The 24,563-nt window shown below is 39.5% G+C and overlaps 1 protein-coding gene across 3 annotated transcripts in view; it reads left to right on the plus strand.

Annotated features, from left to right (window-relative positions):
• colec12 (collectin sub-family member 12) overlaps positions 1 to 17,808 on the plus strand; it is a 132,766-nt gene extending 114,958 nt beyond the window's left edge. For all 3 annotated transcript variants that reach the window (XM_059979680.1, XM_059979688.1, XM_059979696.1), the window contains 4 exons: positions 5,791 to 5,927; positions 8,122 to 8,231; positions 11,167 to 11,309; positions 16,180 to 17,808. In XM_059979680.1, coding sequence (XP_059835663.1) covers positions 5,791 to 5,927; positions 8,122 to 8,231; positions 11,167 to 11,309; positions 16,180 to 16,184 — 395 coding nt within the window. In that variant the 3' untranslated portion in view covers positions 16,185 to 17,808. The remainder of the gene's footprint in view (positions 1 to 5,790; positions 5,928 to 8,121; positions 8,232 to 11,166; positions 11,310 to 16,179) is intronic.
• The last annotated feature ends 6,755 nt before the right edge of the window (positions 17,809 to 24,563 follow it).

Raw genomic sequence — 24,563 nt, forward strand, 5'->3', positions numbered from 1 at the left:
ATTAATCATGGAATTGAATTTAGGAGCCTAGAGTTATTGTTGTAACTATATAGGACCCTAGTTAGACCTCACTTAGAGTATTGTGCCCAGTTCTGGTTGCCTCACCACAGGAAGGATGTGGAAGCCATAGAAAGGGTGCAGAAGAGATTTACAAGGATGTTGCCTGGATTGGGGAGCAGGCCTTATGAAAAGAGGTTGAATGAATTAGGCCTTCTCTCCTTGGAGTGACGGAGGATGAGAGGTGACCTGATAGAGGTGTATAAGATGATGCAAGGCGTTGATCATGTGGATAGTCAGAAGTTTTTTCCCAGTGCTGAAATGGTTGCCACTAGAGGACACAGGTTTAAGGTGCTGGCGAGTCGGTACAGAGGTGATGTCAGGGGTAAATTTTTTACTCAGAGAGCGGTGAGTGTGTGGAATGGGCTGCCAGCAATGGTGATAGAGGCTGATACGTTAGGGTCTTTTAAGAGACTTTTGGATAGGTACATGGAGCTTAGAAAAATAGAGAGCTATAGGTAAGCCTAGTAATTTCTGAGGTAGGGACATGTTCCGCACAACTTTGTGGGCCGAAGGGCCTGTATTGTGCTGTAGGTTTTCTATGTTTCGAAGTATCTGCCATCGCTGACTGCATGTTCCATGCATCCACAACTCTCAATGTAATTAAAATTATGTCTAACATACCCCCCCCCACAATATCTTTCTCCAGTCACCTTAATATTATGCCCCTCGAATGCCCATTTCCACCCTGGTGAAAAAGTCTCTGGCTGTCCACTCAGTCTAAGCCTTTTATCACCTTGTCCACCTCTATCAAGTCACCTCTGATCATGAGGAGCAATGCCTCATATTCCATCTGAATAGTCTTCAAACTTACAGCCTGAACATTGATTTCTCTACCTTCTGATAATTCCAGTTCTAGTACCCCTATTACCTCTTCTCTTTTCCTCTTCTGCTGGCACCTCCCTCTGGTGACCTTCCTGATTCTCTTTCTCCCATGGTTCTTTCTCCTCTCCTATCACATTTCATCTTCATGAGCCCTTACCTTTTCCAGCTATCATCTCTGTCCCCCACCAACCCACCTTCTCCTTCACCTGGTCTCACCTATCACCTGCCAGCTTGTACTTCTTCCCTATCCTCACTTTCTTATTCTGGCTTTTGTCCCATACCTTTCCAGTCCTGATGAAGAGTCTTGACCTGAAATGTCAACTGTTTATTCCCCTTCATCAATGCTGTTTGACCTGCTGAGTTCCTCCAACATTTTATGTTTGTTGCTCTGGATTTTTCAACATCTGCAGAACCTCTTGTGTTTACCGCATCTCATCTCATCCTCCTTTGCTCTCCTCTGCACCAGAACACTCCCTACCTGGCAACCATTGGATGATAAACTTAATTATTGAATTATTGAAGTGATCATTTCACAGTCTTTAATAAAGGAAGGATAGTCTTAGAGACTTGTCTTGAAGGCAGTCTTGCAACACATCTTTATCCTTTTTCACTTTGAAAATGCCAGCCACGATGATGTTCCTTGTGGGGATCAGCAAGAAATACTGGGCCTGTTAACCATGAGAAGAGGGTGAGCTGATTAGCTTGGAGCCCTCTTGTGGCATGATCAGCCAAGTGCAGATCAGCAGAAACATAGTTTCATTGGCTCTTCTGGGTTGAACACATGACACGTTGGATCCTATTATGTACTGTATATAAACGTCGAATCTTCTTGTTTAATTAAATATGTAACTGAGTACGACCTTCCTGTTGGTAAAGAACTATTTGCCATTTCAAATGTTAGAACACCAGCACCAAGTTCAAGCTTAATCCTGGTTTGGAAGCAAGAATGCCAGGATGAATCCAATTTCACTATATCTAGCAGGTATACAACAGCACCAATAGCTTTAGCTGATGCATCACAGAAGAGGCAGGCCTCTTCCCTTTGAGCTGTAGGTAGAGGAATTGTTATGTAGGTTCTTGGAGTCCTCAAACCGTTAAAATCCTGAAGGGACGAACACCTCTCCTGCCACCGCTCATGTATCCCTTTCTCTGAGTAGGACATCCCATCCACAAGTACCTAAGGCCAACTCCCTTAATGTGAAGTGTTCCTGGGTACCAACTGGAGCGGCAAATGCAAAATAGTCAAATAGGATGTTGCTATTCAAGAGCATGTCATGATATGTTGTGTCTTCCACTATCAGCAACTTAGTGTTGACAATAAGGTCCCATCCAAGGCCTAGACTGCTCCGCATAGGAGGGAGGTCCTATCCAAGATCAAGATCCTGTAGACCTTTGGCCAGATCTTCAGATGGAAAATATTGCATGACGTCAGCACTGTTGGATATGATGTTATGCAGTCTGAGATGAGACTAAGCCAACAAGACTTGCTTTGCTTTCAGCACGCTGATTGCTTCTTCTGCACTAGGAAATGACTTAATGCTATTGTCCACATAGAAATTCCTTTCTATGTACCTGTGTGATTCAGTCCCAAAGTCCTTCTTTCCCTTGATACCTGTCTCTTAAGGTCATAGATTGCAGCAGCTGACAAAGGACAGTTACCAATACATGAACTCTCATGTGGTACTCCGGAATCTCATTATCCAGTTGGTGGTCATGAAACCACAAGAATCTGAGGTGGTCTCAATGATCCCTTCTCACTGGGAAGCTATGTACTGATGTCTGCCGTCACTACATTAGACTCAGTTCTGAAATGCATGTGGTCTTGGGCAGACTGTCGGTGAGGTCTAGATCCTGCAAGAGCACATTGTTCAGTCATATGCACTTGTTATTTTGCTCAGGATGTACTTTCAGGTAAATGGTACTAGACATTTTTTAAGCAGTACTTGCCTTGGAAGCCTTTTCCACATACCTCTGTGCAAGAGGAATTAGCTAAGGGGTGATGTGTCTTATGAACCAGGCGTTGTTTGGCTTTCATTATATAGTTTTCTGCTTTAGTTTAGTTGATCATGATGGGGGTTTTGGTTTTCCAATCTTTTGCTGGAGACCTCACTTTGAATGACATTTCACTGGAAGTTGAGAGCATGAAACTAGGATCATTTCACACTTCTGCATGGCAGCAAACGAATTCTACAAAGAATGAAAATGGTGGATAGTGGGCAAAAGGCTTTGTTTTGTATTTGAAACCTTCAGTTATCTAATATTCTTGCCTATTGTTCAGAAGTTTCTACACTAGGGTTCATTCCTCTTGCAGTATCCCAAAAACAAACTCAATCCTAGCAGGTAACTCTTTTTTTGTGGCTTGCAGTTCCAACAACAGGACTGCAAGCTCCTGTTCTTTGTGTGAGTGCTTTGGAAAATTATCAAGTCTGCTGAAGAGAGATTCTTTGACTTCCTCTGAACAGCCATAGAACTTGTTCAGCCTCTGCCACTGCATTGTAAACCCACAGCTGGAATATTAATGTGCACTGCCCTGCCTTTCCTTCATGTTGCAGTGATCCCCGTCAAGCCACTGACAGAAAAGGTCTAACTCCTCACTAAATTTGAGACTTAGTACTTCCACAGCATTGCTAAAAGCTTGACTTCCAGGACAGACTGGCGTCAAACACTTTTAGTCCTGCTGTGACTTGGTCTCTGTGAGCCAGATACCAAGCCAAATCTAATGCACCTGCAGCTCCTGAATGAGGGCATTGTGAAGACTGCTTTGCCAAATGTACGTCCTGGGATGGATGGGAGTTCAGTCTGTCTGTGTTTGTGCAGATGGGATTGGCATCAGCAGCAACTCTTGACTGAAGTCTTTGCTGTGATGAAACTACAGAAGGAGGAGCTGTGGGTAGACATAATTGTCAATACCTGGACTATGTGAAAGGCATATTGGCTCTGTGTTGTGGGCAGCTTCTCCTTGTAGAGATAGGGCACTGTCTTTTTCATAGCCAAAATGCACTGGACATTTTCTTCAGTAAGATGCATTGGCTGTAAGCTGCTCACGTTCTTCCACTTTGGCTCATGCACGGGCTTGTGCTGTAGCTATGCTAGTTGTGGATTTATTCAAGATGCACCACATTCTGACCTCACTTCCAGGTCTTGGCGATCAACATTGATCAAACAGAAAGCTGACATTATTGTATAAGGCATTCAGCCATGTCCCCAGTCCATGGGCAATGCCTTTGAAGATGAGTTATCTTTTTATATACAGAGCTATGAAGAGAGTTAAACACCCTCTCAAAAATCACCTGAGGCAGGAAATTTCTTCACAGTTTTAAATAAGACCTTACTTGTGAAACAGCAGAAAGTTAAGCAAGATACATATTAAATTGAATACGGAATATTTGCATGCCTGAGTATACTAATACTGTCAATTATTATTGCAATCGGTGTTAACCAAGGTAATACACGCACAACACTCCATAACTATGCTGTGTAAATGAGTAAACTTGTTGCGCAACAATACTTAATTACAACAAATGCTAAATATAATATTTTCATCAAAATACATCTCCTAAATGTTTATCAATATTAGCAAATATTTAATACTCACGGATATTACTCTTAAAGGGAAGATGGAGGTAGGTGGAAAGACAAAACCCAAATTAATCTATGCAGGAAATGATATAAAAACAGATTATGTACTGGAAATGATGATTATACAAAACAATTTGCATACAAAATGAATTGCACCTACAGAGGCCAGAACAAGAGCATATGACATAAATTCACTATAAGTTACAATAAATATAAAATAAATAGGTACTGCAAAAGAGGAATAATGAGGATGTATTCTTGACTTTATGGATCATACCGATGACAGAGGAGAAGATGCTGTTCCTAAAACTTTTGAGTATGCATCTTGTATCTCCTCCCCAATGGTAGTAATGAAAGAAGGAATGTCCTGGCCATCTTCTTGAGGCACTGTGCTTTGAAGGTGCCCTTCATGGTGGGGAGGCTTGTACCCAAGATAAAGTTGGCAGAGTCTATTATCCTCTGCAGCCTCATCCAATCTTGTGCATTGGAGCCTCTATACCAAGCAGTGATGCAACCAGTCAAAATGCTCTCCACCATATACCTGTAGAGTCTTTGGTGACATATCAAATCTCCTCAAGCTCCCAATGAAGTATACCACTGGTGTGCCTTCTTCATGATTGTTTCAATATGTTGGGTGCAGGATAGATCTTCAACAATTTTCAAAGTTTGCATGTTGCAACATGAATAGTACGCATAAAAATAATTTATAAGCAAAGTAAAAAGAAAGTTCCTGTCTAAAACAGTACAGAAAGGACGTGATTTTCTTACATGACCTTTTATTCCAGTAGCAGAGTAAATATTGGGTGAAAAACTGAAGTTGAGAGTAGCATTTTTCCAGTGAGACCTACTGAGATGATGGGATGGGTGAATGCTTCTTGAAGTGGATATTGTGATGGTCTAACAATGGCATGAATTTATGTAATCTCAATACTTTTAGTAATAGGGCAATATTTCCCTTAACTGGCTCAAATAAGATACTTTACTCATGGTTGCTAATTTTGAAAGGTTGAACAAGTTACATCAATGCAATAGGAATGTATCTCTGGGCTTTCTGTGGCCTATCTACTCAGAAGTAGGAGTACCATTATGGTAAGTGTTTTTGGGCAGAAGAGAGGGAACAAGGACTTGAAATTCAACCTTACTGGGTAACACTAAATGTATTTCTATAGCCTGCATGAGAAGTTTGGTTCTGCATCTGTAAAGTACAATAGAAAATATTCTCCTCATTAAACTATATTCATCTTTATGAATACTGAATAAAATAAAATTTTTATTTGTTACGCTTTCTTGTACAGCTTTACTAAATTCATTCTCTGTGGTTTTTTACAGGTTGCCCATTTAATTGGAGGAGGTTTAAGGATAAATGTTATTACTTCTCCAATAATCCAGTTCAATTTAGAGATGCAAATAATCTCTGCAGAACTATGTCATCGAACCTGATTATAATTAATAACCAAGAAGAACAGGTACTGAAATAATCATAACATTAAATATTTCATTGTTACTTTCTTCAGATGTGATAAAGATGACATTTCCTTCAGCATAGAAAATTAAGATATATTTGGTTAATTACATTATTTTGAATCTTTGCACTTTGGTTTCAAATGAAATTAACACACAAATTTTAAAAGTTGTCCATATTTAATATATACAATAAAAATAATACACAGAATTAGCAATATTTATTGCCCCGGCTACTGAGAATTACCCTAACATTTCATCTCTACAAATGAGCAACATTACCAAGAAAAAACAGTTTAGATGCTACAGTATGTATTCCTTTCTTCTGAGTCTTGATTTATTACTCTCAATTTCATTCCTATTCAAGTCTTAATAAGCAAAATATTGAAGCATGTAAAATTGCATGTAAAATTAAAGAACACTAATCTCCTAGTTACCATGGTATCACAGTAGCAAGGTCTTCTGGTTCTGATCTGACCAAATAATCTGTAAATGTAGGTAAATATGCCTTCACACTTTGCTGATCAAGGCAGAAAATCTGACATGTGCCCTTGATTGAAATGGTAGGTTTAGCCATGCCCATTCTCCTCATTCCACAGCCATATCAATTTCATTTAAAAAGTCTATTCAAAAGAGATCATTCCGCAGAATAATGTTGAAGCTGGGGAACATAGCCCACTGCCAGACTGGGAGGTAATTGTGCTTTTTATGTTCTATAATTATGTAGTCAAAACCGAAGTTAAGAGATAATAGTTGAATTCTGTGTGTTCCTAAATAACAAGGGTCTAAATATGGATTTCCATGCATTGTTACCAGAATTAATGAAAGGTTCAAAAGTCTACTTTTAATCTGGAATCTGGGTTTGAGAAATGAAAACATCAATTAATCTTGATAAGGATGACCATGAAAACCACTGGGTTATTATTAAAACTCATATTGTTCATTCACGACCTTCAGGAAGAAATTCATATGATCCTTACTGAGTCTGGGTTGTGTGTGACTCCAGACCCATTTCATGTGGTTGATACTGAAATGCCCTCCAAGTGACTCAGCATGGTTTTTAATAAAACATAATTTTTTTAAAAAACTCGATAAATATTCTGGCATTAATCTATGTATTGAATATGGCCATGATGAAGTCACTCATAGCCAAGTCATTATTGACTTTGTCAGGATTTGCAAAGTCCTCCTTGCAAATATTTTGTGACTGGTATCTAAAATATGAGAAATGTCCCAGGGACTAGTTAAGCAACACCCTTGGAATGATACACCTCGGAATGGTACAAAATGTATACTGGTCAGGAAAATTCAATGTCTATTGCCAAAGGTTGCTCGGTAGGACCATCATAGAGTAAGTTGGCAGAGTCCTGTAGGATGTAACTACAGACTGAGTGTACGGCAGACAGTGAGTAAGCCAACATGACAGATAATCTCCTTGACATTGTCCTCACCAATCTACCTGCATTGGTAGAAGTGACCACGTTGTATCTCACTGCAAATATATATTCATGAGACATGGACATACTTACCATTTTGTTTTCCAATTTTGTCACCATTCTTTCCTTTGTCCTTCTGTGTAATAGATCCATTCATACTGAGCATAATGGTAATGTCTGACTGGTGGCAATAATAGTGTACTTAATCCAACAGTATTTAACAATACTCCAATTTTTGTAGGTTTTCAATATCACTGGCTTTTCATATCAGTCTGTCAATATTTGAAAGTGCAACTGAAGACACTGACTAGCTCTTGTTACATTCTACTTTAACAATATATATTGAGGACATGAAGCATAACTTTGAGGCCAATGAAGTAATTCTGATCATCCTGTAAAGATTATACAATATTTAGGAAAATACTGAAAAATTTGGGCAATTTTTATGATGTTTTGCAATGTACGTATTTATTTACAGGCAGCCACTGTATTATTGGTGAGTTGTGTTCCTGGAAGACGGTCTGTATTGCAACTTTCTGTAATATAAAGCTGTGTCATCTGCACAAGAATCATGAATGGGAGTTTAAAAGAAATTGTGTTATCTTTTCACATAAATTGATGAAAGTGAAATTTATTTCATCTCTCAAACTTATGTGTATTAATTTGTGAATTCTATGAAGGGGAATTTCTGTTGTCCCAAATGGCTGTTACGCAGGGGTTGACTGCATCGATATAACTAACAATTGTTGTATTCATATTACAGCAATGGGTGAAAAAACAAATTAATGCCATGTTTTACTACTGGATTGGTCTGACAGATTTGAAGGAGCATGATGTGTGGAGATGGGTCGATGGGACTGTTGCACAGTATACGTATGTATATGGTGTCTATAAAATTGAAAACTGCTAAGTGCTAAGTACAAATTATATATTCATGTAAATTTAATTGTAGGTTTTGTTCCACCTAAAATTAAATTTTGGTTTAAGATAGTCATGCCATATACCACAATCTTACTCAGTTAAAAAAATAAATGGGTCAACATTTTAAGCAGTGAGTTCTGAAGCAAACCAGTAAATTTACAAGGTCTGTACCATTGGCTGAATCTGGGCACCATGGTAGCATAGTGGTTAGTGTGATGCTGTTACAACTTGGGGCGTTCCAAAGCTTGGAGTTCAATTCTGACATTGTTCTGTAAGGAATCTCTGTATGTCGTCCACGTGGAATGTGTGTGTTTTCCCTGGGTGCTCCGGTTTCCCCCTACAGTCTGAAGATGTACCTGGTAGGTCAATTGGTCATTGTAAATTGTCCTGTGATTAGGTTGGAGTTAATCAGGGTTGCGGGGTTGTTGGGATAGCATGGCTTGATGGGCCAGAAGGACCTACTCCACACTGTATCACTAAACAAGTAAGTAAACATGCAGCTGACTGACATTTGTTGTAAGTTCCCAGTAGGTGTTAGCTGCTCTGTGGTCCCCTAGCATTGTCAATCTTATTAAATGACTCCACGAGACAGGAAAGTTGATCTCTGATGTACCCTGAGTTGCTGGCTGATGTTATTGATACTATGAGCCACAGAATTATAGTGATATACAACCTTCACCCTACTGAGTCCATGCTGAGCATTTACATGTAAATCTACATTAACCCTCAGGGACTTAAGATTCTGAATGGCACCCTGAATGCTGCTTAATTTTGAGTAGTCAGGTCTAGGGATTCCTACAATATATTGGGGATATTACATTCTTTCAAGGAGGCTTTGAAAATCTCTTTGAATCGTTTCTTCTCTCCAACTGATAATTTCTTGCCTTACTGGGGCTTAGGAGTCTGCTGTTGAGTATACAGTTCAAGTGACCTGCCCACAGGAGTTAGCTGAGTGTGAATGAGGCTGTAGTACTGGAGAGATTTTGGTTTACTTATCTTGCCAGTGGACTTGGAGGCTTTTTGTAATGGGAGTAGTAATAATGTCTTTACAGCACTTTAAGATGACTAATACATGTAGGTATTGAGTCAGAAGCATAGAAGACTCGCTGCTAACTGGTAGAACATCAAATTTGTGCCAGATTTGAGGTTTTTATCTTTAAATGCTCTTCCACAGATGACCAGAGGCTGTGCTGGCACACTAAAGATGATTATGAACTATGTCACGGAGAGGTGGTTTCTAAATTATGAGTAGCAGTCCATGTTTAGCAAGGTCAAGGTTACTAGGACAGTGACATACAGGGGAGGTAGAATTCTGGAGGACCTTGTAACTGTTCAGTGTAAGACGCACTTAAGTGCTTCAGTAGACAAATACATGATGACTCTCTCAGGTCTGTGCAAGAATTAAAAGCATAATCTGTGTACTGCAGGCTAGTTACTAAAGTTGGGCTGTCCTAGGTTCTGAAGGGAAGGCAATGTAGGTTGAAAAGATTTCCATTTTTCTTGTAAAGTAGTTCAGAAGAATGTTTATGGGAAATGAAGTCCACCAGAACAGCACAAAAGATAGTCAAAATGTTGAGGCATTAACTCAGCACGCATCATTCCACAAAAATATCATTCTCAAGTTTTGGTCTCCTAAACCACCTGAAAGAACTACTGAAGTGGTAACAACTAAAACCCTTGGACATTTTAACTGTTATCCAAACACCTCAACCCATTCTTCAATCTCAAACTTGCTTCTTTCCTTTTTCTTTCTGTTCCTGGTTAGAATTGAGGATGATGGGGAACTGGCAAAAAGGAGTGAGGTCATCACAGGACACGTTTGAGGGGCCAAGTGGACTAAAGAACAAAGAACAATACAGCACAGTACAGGACCTTCGGCCCACAATGTTGTGCCCACCCTTAAACCCTGCCTCCCATATAACCCCCCACCTTAAATTCCTCCATATACCTGTCTAGTAGTCTATTAAATTTCACTGGTGTATCTGCCTCCACCACTGACTCAGGCAGTGCTCATGCTCCTTTCCATAAGCCCAGTCTCTCAGACTTGTCAGATTTCAGGCAGAAAATACAAATGTGGCCTTTCCATTAAACTTTGGCAAACCTCTACAATTTCCTAATCCACTCTCCACCATCCCCACCCCACTCCCAAAATTAACCCCTCCTTCCCTGCTCCCTGAAGGTATTATGATTATTGTTATGGTTAGATTGATCCAACAATCAACTTGCATTCACAATGCTTAAAACCCTTCATACAGCTTTTGTAAATTAGACACTTTGTATTGATAATAAATACATGCCCTATTATTTTCAAATAGATGCTAAGAGTGGTTTAAGTACATGCTCCAAACACTTAGAACTTATTGTCTTTAATTAGCAACTCACCTAGACCTGTTTGATATCAGATTACTGTACTAATTCCACATACTGCAATTAAGTTGGGGTTAATCGGGGTTGTACTATTGCTGAGTTGTGTTGCTGGAAAACGGGAACACGACTCTCCAATAATATACATAGAGGCAGCACAGTTGGAAGTAGAGCTAGCACAATGCTCTACAGTACTAGCAGTAAGATTAGATTAGATTTCAATTTCCGCCACTGTCTGTAAAGAGTCTGTACATTCATCCCGTGGGTTTCCTCTGGTGCTCCAGTTTCTTCCCATATTCCAAAGATGTACGGCTAGGGTTAGTAGTTGTGGGTATGCTATTGTTGACACTTGCCGGATGACCAGCACAATCCTTGCTTATTTGATTTGATGCCAACATGCATTTCTCTGTATGCTTTGATGCACATGTGACAAACAAAGTTAATCTTAAAGATCTTAATACATACTTACATACAAGTACTTAGTTCAGCATATTCAGTTGTATTAATATTTATTCTATACAAGAAACTGGAGGCAAGGACAGCCTGATAACTGGCGGCAGGAAGAATTAACAGAAGATTGTGCTGGCCTTACTAAGAATGCATTATGGAATGACTTCTTCTGCACAGACGCAAATCATGTGATTTGTGAGAAGAATGCTGATGAAGGTGAGTTATTGTAATGTTATTATTTCAATGCTATTTTAACATTTATGTTCATAACATCATTTCATTACGAATGCACGCCAACTATTTATATTTTTCTGCCCATTGTTTTAATAGAATGAAAATCAGTGGTAGTTTGTTCGTAATTTCCAGATATGAATACTGGCCAGGAAAGATCCCTGCCAATTAAAATAGAGGCTGTCTGTACCTAGATTCCAAAATACAATTTCTAAGAGTCAGATATACAGAAAACCATAGAAATCCAACTTAATGTAAATTCTCCCATACATTTTTAAAGCCTTTTTCAAGATAATAATAAAATGTTTTGTGGTATTCATTAATGGTTGGATACAGTATGTTCTATTAGTTAAATTATGTAGTGTTGGGGTGAATATTCAATAAAATGGAAAAGTTATATGAAGAAAGTGCATGTCCCGCAATACGTACTATATAGATAGCTCTAGCAAACAGGTGTTTCTGACTTACAAAAAAATGGGAACGGATCTCTTATGTAATCTGAGGACTGTCTGTACAAAGGTTACAAATATAAGGTTTGAACAATTAAGAACGCTGCAACAAATATAAAAAAACTAAGATTTAAGGCCAATGCCAAGTTTCACTCATATATCCATATAACTATATTATCTTCACCTTGGTTGGCATCCATCTGACCAGAAGGATGATGGGTGATGATTGTCATCATCATCACAAGCCTGGGCGTAAGGTATGGAGATCCTGAGACGCCCAGTCATCAAGATCCCCTTCTTGACCTCACCAATGTAGTTTGAAGGAAAGCTTATGAAGCAATACTTTTGGCACCAGTTTGGCTGCAGGAGCTGCCGGAAGGATGTTTAGTGACAACAGACACCTTAGGGGCTCCACGACAGATCTGCTGTCTGGATTTACTCCCGTAGCCTTTGTCTCTCCTGAGGCTGCCCACAAGGCAGTAGGGCTACTTGCCATTAGCTGGGGATCTGGTTCACGAGCACGAGGGAGTGTCTGCACATCAGTGGGCCTGTGTGCTACATGTGCAGGGTTCAGACCTCTTCACCTTAATGCCTGGAATAAATCTTGTTTATCATCATCATCATCATGTGCCATACTCTGCCAGAGCCTTGGCGACCACTTTCTTCCACAGCGATCAGTCAAACCTCTTGCATGTCTGGTGGTGAGCCTGGTCCACTTCTTGATGTTGTCAATCCAGGTTGTCCTCCATCTGCCTCAGGAGCAGCTTCCTTCTACTCTGCCTTCAAGCACAGTGCATTCCAGTGTGTCATCAGTTCTTGAGATGTGTCCAAAATTACAAAGTTTCCTTTGGATAATTGTTTCCAGAAGTACTGGTTTCATGCCAATCTTTTCTAGGATGAAATTGTTGGATCTTCTTTCAATGTATGGTACCCTGAGGATCCATCTGCATGTCCACATCTCAAATGCTGTCAACTTCTTTTCATCAGCTGCTTTTAGGGTCCATGTTTCACAGCCATATAGGGTTACTGGCCAGATGAGACTCTTGAGGAGGTGTATCTTGGTGTCAGTGCTCATGGATCTATCTTTCCAGATGTTCCAGAGTTTGGGAGTGCTTATGCGTGCCATTGCTAGCCTTTGCCTTATTTCCTTGCTGCATTTGTTTGTGACATTTAGTTCTGCACCAAGGTATATAAAGGACGCTTGTTCAAACTTGTCATTTCCGATGTGGATGTCAGCTTGAATTGCAGTTTTGCTTATCACCATAACTTTGGTCTTTTTGCCATTTATCAGCAATCTAAATTCAGCAGAGACTTTTGCAACATTATTAAGTAGTGCCTGTAGGTCTTCTTCTTGTTTATACTGATGCTAATTTAGTGTGTCTGAAGTGTCTTAAATATTCTGAATATCAGAAAAAAACCTGGATATTTATTCGGGAACAAGAATACTGCAATTGCTAAGTATAGTGAAAGAATAGACCAAGAATATATAGAACCTACTGAAAACATCACATACTTATTTTGTTTCTCACCTGGAAGACACCCAAATTGACATTCCTGCTATTGGCCAAGTCAGTTAATCCATAGCCAGGATCTTTGAATCTGGTCTTTTTCAATATGGAGTCAGTATGAGAAAGTTCAAAGATCACAATGAAAGATAGAAAAATGCCATTATTGCAATTGGAAAGACCCCTAATAAAGGCCAATATTGCTTCTGATCCACAAGAACTGTTCCACTGGACTCTCAAGGAATGCTGAAAATTGCACATTATGTGGAATAAATCTGCTATTCTCAAGTAAATGTGCAAATTATGCTCCAGATCTCAAGACAGGATTATTAGATTAAAATCTTACACTGGGATTATGGGAACTATTAAATAATCAGCTATGGTTCAACTGAAATAGTTAACAATTTTCACCTAAGGGTTATGTTCAAGTCCAATTCAAAGACGCGATCACATAAATCTTGGTTGATATCTCATTTACTGCAGTATTCACCTTCTGGTTGAGATATGAAACAAGTTTCCTTCTATTCTAGTAATCCTTCTCAGAATAAATGGTCCAACATTTGAAACTAGAATATGGAGAAATATATTTACACAGAAATCTGTAATTCTGTGTGTTTTTTAAAAAAAACAAAAAACCGCACATCTTTGGAATTCTCTCCCTCAGTTACATGGTTTATTCAAGGCTTAGTTAGCAGACAGAGGCTACGAAGATCAAGTTAGAAAATAAACTTTTGGCTGAGGTTTAGCACAAATTTATTGAATGGCAAAGCAAGGTCTAGAGCAGGGGTCAGCAACCTTTACCACTGAAAGAGCCACTTGGACCCGTTTCCCACAGAAAAGAAAACACTGGGAGCCGCAAAACCCGTTTGACATTTAAAATGAAATAACACTGCATACAACGTTTTGTTTTGCCTTTATGCTATGTATAAATAAACTATAATGTGTTGCATTTATGAAATTGATGAACTCCTGCAGAGAAAACGAAATTACATTTCTGCATGCAACAAAAACATTTTGAACTCCAAAAAAAAGACGTTGGGTTGAAGGTTACTTTTAAGTAAAATACTCAACGTCTATTTGAGTCCTTCTTGTATTTATGAAAAACGCCAAACTTAAATTTGCCGCCAGCAGCAAACCAAAAATAACGTCAGCCAGCTGTCAACCTGAAAAATAAAAGGACTATTTCACTGAACAATGAAAACATATGAATATACGTAAAATAATACGCAATTAAAATATTTATCATACTTCTTCAGGTTGACTCACACCTGACAATGCAGTCGTATTCAGTAGGGATGGATCGATGCTTAGGGGAGTGACCGGGAAGGATAATGTGTTTTTTTCCTCTCTGAACTCACAGAAGCGTTTCCCAAACGATGTTTGCATTGCGATGATTGCAGAATGTAAATACTCCGAATTTATCATGTCGTGACATTGTTTGAACTCTCTCAAATTGGGGAAGTGAGACAATGTGCCTTTCTGTAAATCTCTGGCAAGCAACGTCAACTTGCGCTCGAATGCAAAACATCCCCCAACATGTGCAGGGCTGTACGTCCTTACCCCGTTGAAGAGCTGTGTTCAGCGTGTTCAGGTGCGCTGTCATGTCTACCATGAAGTGTAGCTTTTCCAGCCACTCTGGCTGTTCCAGCTCAGTAAAGTTGAGCCCTTTGCTGCCCAGGAAAGTTTTCACTTCTTCCAGACGCGCGACAAAGCGTTTCAGCACCTCCCCTCTGGACAGCCAGCGATAAAAACACGTTGTAGCGGTTGCTACACGCAGTCAGTAAACTGCAGTCAAAGATAGCTTTATTCGAACTAAACAGCCTTGCTTTTAAGCCTCCCTCAACCCGCCCCCCATGGGCGCGGATGCTGCAAAAGACACGTACTCACAAACCCCCGTAGGCTATCTCCCTTAGCCTGAACGCTGGCTAATTGTGAGCCAGTTCGGATGTGTCAGGAAATGGGTCGCCCGCCACAACGTCTTATTTAGATTGTACAAGATCACCATAATCTTCAAATTTAGATTTACATTTCAAAAACTAACAAACTAACATAAAAAACATATTAATTAAATACTGACCATGTAGCGGTGTGCTACACGCAGCGCTAAAATTACGACACGGAGTCGGTAACTGCAGTCGAAGGAAAAAAACTTTATTCGAAATCTTCAGCCTCACTTTTAAGCCTCCCTCAACCTGCCCCCCCCCCCCATGGCGCAGAGGCTCCAAAGCTCTGTGCTCGCAAACCCCCGTAGGCTATCTTATTGTGAGTCGGTTCGGATGTGCCAGGAAAAGGGTCGCCACAACCAATTATTTCCCAAAGCAACAGGGAGCCGCAGCACAGACCTAAAAGAGCCACATGTGGCTCCGGAGCCGCGGGTTGCCGACCCCCGGTCTAGAGGCTAAGTGACCAACTAACCCCTGCTTCTGTTTCATATCTTACTATGTAATAAAACTAGCTATTACAAACAATTAACAGGTACAATTTGAGGTCAGGTTCAACATTTTCTGTTATTCCCCATTAACCCTCTTGGCTGGGTATATTGTTGTTTCATATGGCATTCACACTTCCAACTAAGGTATAGCCCGGGAGGGGCAGACACTAGTCTGTCCATTTGGAAGTTGGGGTATATATGATCCTTTGACACTCTTCCAAGAGACAGCAGAATTTACTTCAAGCTCTCTAGACAGTATTTGCTGTCAACATCAGAGAAACAGTTTTTCAGATTATGATCTTACAGTTGTTCCAGGGAGCTTGATATAGGCATGCTGATTACCACAAGTTCTTGATTACAATATTGCTTACAGTTCAAAATTACAAACAGAATTGGAGAACACTTTTCATGTTATAGGTTATGTGTCTATTTAAGCTATCTTTTTAATGATTAGTCTTTTAACTTTGCAGATTAGCTTTCTGAGTGATTGTCCTGAAGACTACAGTCAGACTACTTTGTGGACCGTATTGGAGGTGGACTTCAGCTTCAGGTCCCTGATAAACAAAGGAAGCTTCTGAAATGGAGTTAGACAACATCTACTAACCTAACTTTCCAAACATTGTTTCCTCATACTGATGCTGGAACGTAAAATTATGACAATCCTTAACTTTTAAAGTTAGCCCGAAACTTTATTCTGTAAAGAATAACTATTTTTTGATAACAATCATTGTTTATTACTAGTAAAATTAGCAAGAAAATATATTACAGAGGCCATATGAACCCATTTTTATTTTATTTGCCATGAATGCCTATGTCAAGATAAAATGTATGTTAAACACATCTTGAAAATTACTTACAGTTCTGCTTACAAAGCTTTCTTGTTTTTCAGGAAAATTTCTACGGAACATTCTGTGTCTAGTTTACAATGCAATCAAGGAATTATTATTCAACTGTTATGTCAGAAAATCAAAGATCAAATCTTTCTTTATTATCTTCCAGCAGTTATAAATATGGTCTGTTTTGGGGGCTTGAATTTTCAGCTTTTATTTTTGATTGGGATTGTTCTGTTATAATTTTAGTCAGTTATGATCAAAGCTCGGGAAAATCAGATTATTTTCAGTTGTTAAGTGTCATGAGACAATTACATCAATTTTCAGTTTCTACATTGTAACTAAATTAGAAACAGCAATAAATAATTATTTACAAAATTGTCCATTACCCTGTGTTTTAACTAACTCTAATATTTTTACCAACTGGCAACTTCTACTGTGTCAATGCATAATATCTAAATCTTAAAACCATAGTCTTAAAGTGCACAGAAGTCTTTAAAAATAATTCATTGAAGCAGAGTCTGTGTAGTTATTATTGTTAAAAACTGAAAACATTCAAGCCCTATCTATGTTAAGTTCTGCTGCAGTGAATAAGGCATTGTTTCAGTGAAGTAGGTGGAGTTAAAGTGCTTTCATATGGGCATCCATTTTACTAAAACATTATCTCTTGGATGCAGACTTGTTAAGAAGATGCTTTAAAGTACAACTGTTGCTGTTCCAAATGGAAAGAAAAGAATATAGAACATGGAGATAACACACACACACACACACACACACACACACACACACACACACACACACACACACACACACACACACACACACACACACACACACACACACACACACACACACACAAAATTCTGCAGGGACTCATCAGGCCAGGCAGCATCTCTGGAAAAAAGAACAGTCGAAGGGTCTCGGCCCGAAACGTCAACTGTACTCTTTTCCATAGATGCTGCCTGGCCTGCTGAGTCCCACCAGCATTTTGTGTGCTGCTTGGATTTCCAGCATCTGCAGATTTTCTCTTGTTTATGACAGAAGATGGAGAAACATTTTGACATCAGCTGCAAGTTTTGTGCACATCACAGAAGATGTGAAGACTACTTCCTTTGTTTGCAGACAGGAAAGAAACCAGAAAAGCACATGAGCCTCTGCCCACCAAAACCAGGAGAGGCCGAAGGGGAATTATAACGCCTTTGACAATATCAGAAATGCAGAATTTCTAAAACATTTTATCCTTTAATAAATGACAACATTTTATGATTATGAGCAGTTTCATATTTAAGTTGGCAAAGATGTTACTGCTAGCAAATAAAGGTATGAATAAGAATGCCAATGCAAAATGCCACATTGGTCATGAACTCCTAGTGACCCAGAATGTAAACACTGAAGTGCAGTCCTTTTAACTATTATTTGCAAAGCCTTTATCAGCATATTAACCAAACTTAGCCTTTCATAAACAAAATAGTCTTGCATTATATAGCCTGGATACATTGACTAAATATTGACTTTCATCCTATTATTTAATTCCCATTCTCTCATATTTCATAATGATTTAATTACAATGCTAATCCTGGTTGATTTGAAAAATGCATTTTGTGTATACCAAGATCTGAGAGCAGAAAAATACTCCTAATGTTTTTACAACTCAAACCAATTAAATTACTGACTGTACTACTGTAGCGCTGGTACTGAGCCAATGAGTGCAATGAATAAAAACTTCCACATTGTAAGAGTGTTGCTTGACTAATCTGGCACCCACAATTCTTGGTTCTTAACTATTTGAGCAGGAAGCTGACAATGCAACAACTCATTCCTACCGATAAGGAACAATCAAAGATTTGGCTATCTTAATCCACATTAACGTGACCCAGACCTAAGTGAACACCGACTCGTTAACTCAGTCGAGTAGAGTACATTAGAAAAGAAACCAAGCTCAAATTAAACAAAAAGAAGGTTCTATTGTTACTTGACAAATAGAACATTACTACAGTTAAGTTTAGGTAAAGTAAGTGAGCCCCCTCCATGGACATTGCCTTCTAGCTGTCTACATGATACGCCAGCCAGGGCAGTATGATAGCAAGCTGTTAGCCGTGCAGCAGGCTCCCCCTCTCTAGGCAGCTGATGAATCCAAAGGAGCAGCAGAGACAGATATAGTTTGGCACCAAGAGCTTCACAGGAGTTGCCAGTCAGCATTGAACTCAAGATAAGACTGCCTTAAGGACTCCAGCTCCAGAATATTCCTCCGGCTTTACTCCTGAAGCCTTCCCCAAGAATGAGTATAGCTACAAGGCAGCGGAGATTTGATATCAGAGTTTTCCTTCTCCTAGACGAGCTGCCAACCATGGCTGTCAACCCCCATCTGCCCGAAGCAACTGATTTTAAGGTACAAGAACCCACCTTTGCCCCTTCTCCTGTCAATAGAAATGGTTCCACCAGGCTTAAGAGCTAAGCCACACATGAAGGCCAGGCAGTGAACTTGATTGTCAGAGGATATTTGAGATGCATGCTTTTGGGAGCATTTAATAGTTAGTGGGAGCTTATTCCCACTATCTGCCCTGGCTATGACAACCTTAAGGAACCTTAAAGTAAGTGAAGTTAACAAAATTAACAGAATTTGGTAATTCATTGCCCTCATCAACTCTCATATGCCATTTTTTTAAAACTAAATGGCTATTTAACATAGTTCATTTTTTATTACTATGTTTACTTTCCATGAGCATGGTTAATGAGTATAAGATTACTATCAAAATAATTTGTAGTATTGACAAAAAAACTTAAACTAACCCACAACAAATTATGAAGTGAAAAGTTAATTATGACCAAATCTGTATTGATTGGTTCAAATATTAAATAACCCAAGTCTTAGTTGCCATTGATATTGAATTAAATAAAATATGCGTGGACGTAAATTATTCAGCTCAACATCTGTTCATGCTCCATATGAGCCTCCTCCCACTTCATCTCTCCACTTCTAAACATTAATGCTATCACAACATTACATAAGCTGATGAGCAGTGTAGTTTCCATAAGCATTGAATTAAATTTTATGTTTTATGTTTATATGGCAAAATATTTATGAGTGTAATCTGTTCCTCCACCCCTTCTCAATCTGTTCTATCTCCTTTCACCCTTCTGTCCTTATGAATGTCCAGCCAATTGGAAAGAGATGTTCTCAGGGAAATGTACAGAAGAAATGTGGCTAATGTTCAAGGGATATTTGTGTGGAGTTCTGCATAGGTACATTCCAATGAGACAGGGAAAGGATGGTAGAGTACAGTAACCATTGTGTCCAAAGACTGCTGAAAATCCAGTCAAGAAGAAAAGAAGAGCTTACAAAAGTTTCAAAAAACAAGGTAATGATAGAGATCTAGAAGATTATAAGGCTAGCAGGAAGGAGCTTAAGAATTAAATTAGGAGAGTCAGAAGAGGCCATGAGAAGGCCTTGGAGCTCACAATTCAGGAAAATCCACAGGCATTCTGCAAGTATGTGAAGAGCAAAAGGATAAGACATGAGAGAATAGGACCAATCAAGTGTGACAGTGTAAAGTGTATATGGAAATGGAGCAGATGGCAGAGGTACTTAATGAATACTTTGCTTCAGTATTCACTATGGAAAAGGATCTTGACAATTGTAGGGATAACCTACAGCAGGCTAAGAAGCTTGAGCACGTAGATATTAAAGAAGAGGATATGCAGGAGCTTTTGGAAAGCATCAAGTTTGATAAGTTACCAGGACCGGATGAGATGTACCCCAGGCTACTGTGAAAGGCGAGGGAGGAGGTTGCTGAGCCTCTGGAGATTATCTTTGCATCATCAATGGGGACAGGACAGGTTCTAGAGGATTGGAGGGTTGCAGATGTTGTTCCATTATTCAAGAAAGGGAGTAGAGATAGCCCAGGAAATTATAGACCAGTGAGTCTTACATCAGTGGTTGGTAATTTGATGGAGAAGATCCTGAGAGGCAGGATTTCTGAACATTTGTAGAGGCATAATATGATTAGAAATAGTCAGCACGTCTTTGTCAAGGGCAGGTTATGCTTTACAAGCCTGAATGAATTTTTTGAGGATGTGACTAAACACATTGATGAAGGTAGAACAGTAGATGTAGTGTATATGGATTTCAGCAAAGCATTTGATAAGGTACTCCATACAAGGCTTATTGAGAAAGTAAATAGGCATGGGATCCAAGGGGACATTGCTTTTTGAATCCAGAATTGGCTTGCCACAGAAGGCAAAGAATGGTTGCAGATGGGTCATATTCTGCATGGAGGTCAGTGACCAGTGGTGTGCCTCAGGGATCTGTTCTGGGACCCCGACTCTTTGTGATTTTTTATGAATGACCTGGATGAGGAAGTGGAGGGATGTGTTACCTAAATTTGCTGATGACACAAAGGTTGGGGGTGTTGTGGGCAGTGTGGAGGGTTGTCAGAAGTTACAGCGGGACATTGATAGGATGCAAAACTGGGCTGAGAAGTGGCATATGGAGTTCAACCCAGATAAGTGTGAAGTGGTTCATTTTGGTAGGTCAGATATGATGGCAGAATATATTATTAATGGTAAGTCTCCTGTGGAGGATCAGAGGGATCTTGGGGTCTGAGTCCATAGAACACTCAAAGCTGCTGCACAGGTTGACTCTATGGTTAAGAAGGCACACAGTGTTTTGGCCTTCAATCTTGGGATTGAGTTTAGGAGCCGAGAGGTAATGTTGCAGCTATATAGGACCCTGGTCAAACCCCACTTGGATTACTGAGCTCAGTTCTGGTTGCCTCACTACAGGAAGGATGTGGAAACCATAGGAAGGGTGCAGAGGAGATTTACAAGAATGTTGCCTGGATTGGGGAGCTTGCCTTATGAGAATAGGTTGAGTGAACATGGCCTTTTCTCCTTGAAGTGAGAGGTGAGCTGGTAGAGGTGTATAAGATGATGAGAGGCATTGATTATGTGGATAGTCAGAGACTTTTCCCCAGGGCTGAAATGGCTAACATGAGAGTGCACAGTTTTAAGGTGCTTGGAAGTTGGTGCAGAGGAGATGTCAGTGATAAGTTTTTTTTACACAGAGTGGTGAGTGCGTGGAATGGGCGGCTGGGGACGGTGGGGGAGGTGATATGATAAAGTCTCTTAAGAGACTCCTGGATAGGTACATGGAGCTTAGAAAAATAGAGGGCTATGGGTAACCCTAGGTAATTTCTAAGTTAAGGACATGTTCAGCACAGCTTTGTGGGCCAAAGGGCCTGTAATGTGCTGCAGGCTTTCTATGTTTCTATGTCTATTTTCATCCTTCTTTGCAAAGCCCTACATATTATTGTCATGTTTCCATTTGATGCCCCTCTTTTCCATGATTTTATGGTTAAACCTCTCTTAAACGGCTTCTACCTTTATCACAGTACTTAAACAATTCTGACTGAAAATGCAAACTACCTTCATCAAAAGTGTGACAAAGGTGAAGTAGCTTCATCTGGAGCTGTAACACAGCAGATCACTCTGCCCACCTCCTCTGTCAAATATTTACTTGATTTCTTAAGAGTTCTGTTTTTACATTCACCGGACTCCCCATATCTTAGCTCAACTGCTCCTAAAAACCCACAACCATCCTTCCAATAATCCTGACCATTTTTATGTCCATGGTTGTTTGTTTTCTACCATTCATCAGTGCTTATCTAAAACATTGCTACATCCACGTTATCATGCTCCTGGAATCATGCCCGTGATTTCCAACTTGCATTAACTACCACTTCATCAATATCACAGTTTTGAAGCTCTCAATCTTGCTTTTAGGACTTTTATAGTCAAAACATGCTCTCTCAAATGTGTTGAAGAGCTACAGTATGATCCTTCTAGATCTCTCAGCTCCTCAATTTCCTCCAATGCCTTCAGCATTGATGACTTAATAGAAGTTCACCATTGTCAGTTACATCTACAGCCAACTTCCATCAAGTTCTCAGATTTCCATCCTAAATCTTTCTTCCTCTATTTCTGTCATTTCATTTAAGAATGTTCCTTAAATATTAATTGTGTTCACCTACCCTGTTCTACAGTGGCATGCGGGGCACATTTTATTAATTATTTAGTCTACCAAAGCTTTTTAAGTGTTCTGCAATGATTTTTATTTAATTTAGCTAACTAATTGGGAAGAAAATTATGCAAATATATGAAAAGTGAAAAGATAAATCTGGGGCTGGAGTCACTAAAATTGAACACTGCCCCCAATTTTTTCAACAATACAATGAACATCAGAGGTGGTGTATAACACACTGGTGACATAACATAGGGCATTTAGTGCCTCCAACCAACGACATATTTCTTGAGAAAAGAAATAGGAATTTGGGTAGAATTCCTGCGTCTAAGTCATGACATGCAAGGCAGCCTTATGCTGAGCTAGGTCTCATTTCCATCCATTTGCAGAGACATGAAATGGTCTAAGAAGACAAGCTATGAGGTAAAGGTGATTGACAAAATCAAAAATTGGGAGAATGAATGGGGCTGGGAGTGGGTTTAAGGGGAAGAGTAGAGACATCTGTAGTCAAAAGGATATGAATATCTGGGAGTGTGATAATCCCATGGTATTAGGTAGAACCTATTGTATAACCCATCACTGAATCCTGATGTTATCAATATACTGTAGTGGCTAGTGCAGAAATAATGATGACATCATGGCAAGCATGTAGTTGCAGAATATGATGACTGTATTTTCTGTCATTTCAGCTGAATATTTAGATTCACTGTTGGTTATTATTAAAATCATTGGTGATATGGACTAACCTGGGTATATTTAGGAGTTGCACATTTCAGGAGTAATTCACAGGTCTGGCAGCATCTATAGTAAAGAATAAATAGTCAATGTTGTAGACTCAGCCCATTCATCAGAACTCAGCATTTCCAGCATCTGCAGAATCTCTTGTGTTTATGTTTTTAGGACTTAAAATGCAAAGGAGAAGAGATGAAGAGTTTGCATTGTGCAACTCATTTACTGATCATGCATGACCAAGGTTTATATTTTCACTATCATGTATTTGACTTACATGAGATTTTGAATCCTTTCTCTGGGGTTGAGGAACAAATTGGTTTATTGAAATCAAAGAGAATTTCAATTCTTTTGTCCCTGTGTCGGTTGTCCCTGACAAAGTGTCTATGATTTGTACTCTAGGTTACCTTAATATAGATTGAATAGGTAGAATAAACAGTCGCCATTTTGAGCCAATTCTGATCATTGGAACTGGAAAGGAAGGGGACAGAAGCCAGAATAAGAAGATGGGGAGAGGAGAACAAGTACAAGCTGGGAGGTAGTAGACAAGACTAGTTGAGAGAGAAGGTGTGTGGGTAGGTTTCGGGTTTAAAGTAAGAAGCTAGGAATGATAGGTAGAAAAGGTAAAAGGTAATGAGAGAGGACAGTAGACCACAGAAGAAATAGAAGAAGAAGAGGAACAAAAGGGAGGTGATGGACAGATTAGGAGAAGGAGTGAAAGGGTAACCAGAATTGTGACTGGAAAAAGTGAGAAAGTGGGAAGGGGGAGAAATTACCAAAAGTTAGAGAAATCAATATTCATAACATCAAGTTGGAAACTAGTGGTTTTGCTCCTCCAACCTGAGTTTGGCCTCCTTCCTCATGGTATTAGATGAGGCCACAGGCAGGACAAGTCAGAATGAGAAGTCAAATTGAAATGGACAGCCACTGGGATATCCTGCCTTTTACAATGGACCAAGAAAAGTTACTTGACAAAATGGCCCCATCTGTGTTGGGTTTCATTGAAGCAGAGAGGACCAGATACATTAGATGATGTAACAGATTTGCAGCTGAAGTGTCACCTCCCCTGGAAGGATGGTTTGGGGCCCTGAATGGTGGTGAGGAAGGATGTGTAAGGGCACATGCAGCATTTGTCACACTTGCAGAATAAATGCCAAGAGGGAAATCTGTAGGGAGGGACAAGTGGATGTTGGATCTCTGTATATTTTCTGATCCTTAATGTTCTTCCAGAAGTCAAGGATGTCTTAATTCTAAGATCTCAGCTTATTTTAGAGAA

The sequence above is a fragment of the Hypanus sabinus genome, chromosome 1 (genome assembly GCF_030144855.1).
Source record: "Hypanus sabinus isolate sHypSab1 chromosome 1, sHypSab1.hap1, whole genome shotgun sequence".
NCBI classification, from domain to species: domain Eukaryota; kingdom Metazoa; phylum Chordata; class Chondrichthyes; order Myliobatiformes; family Dasyatidae; genus Hypanus; species Hypanus sabinus.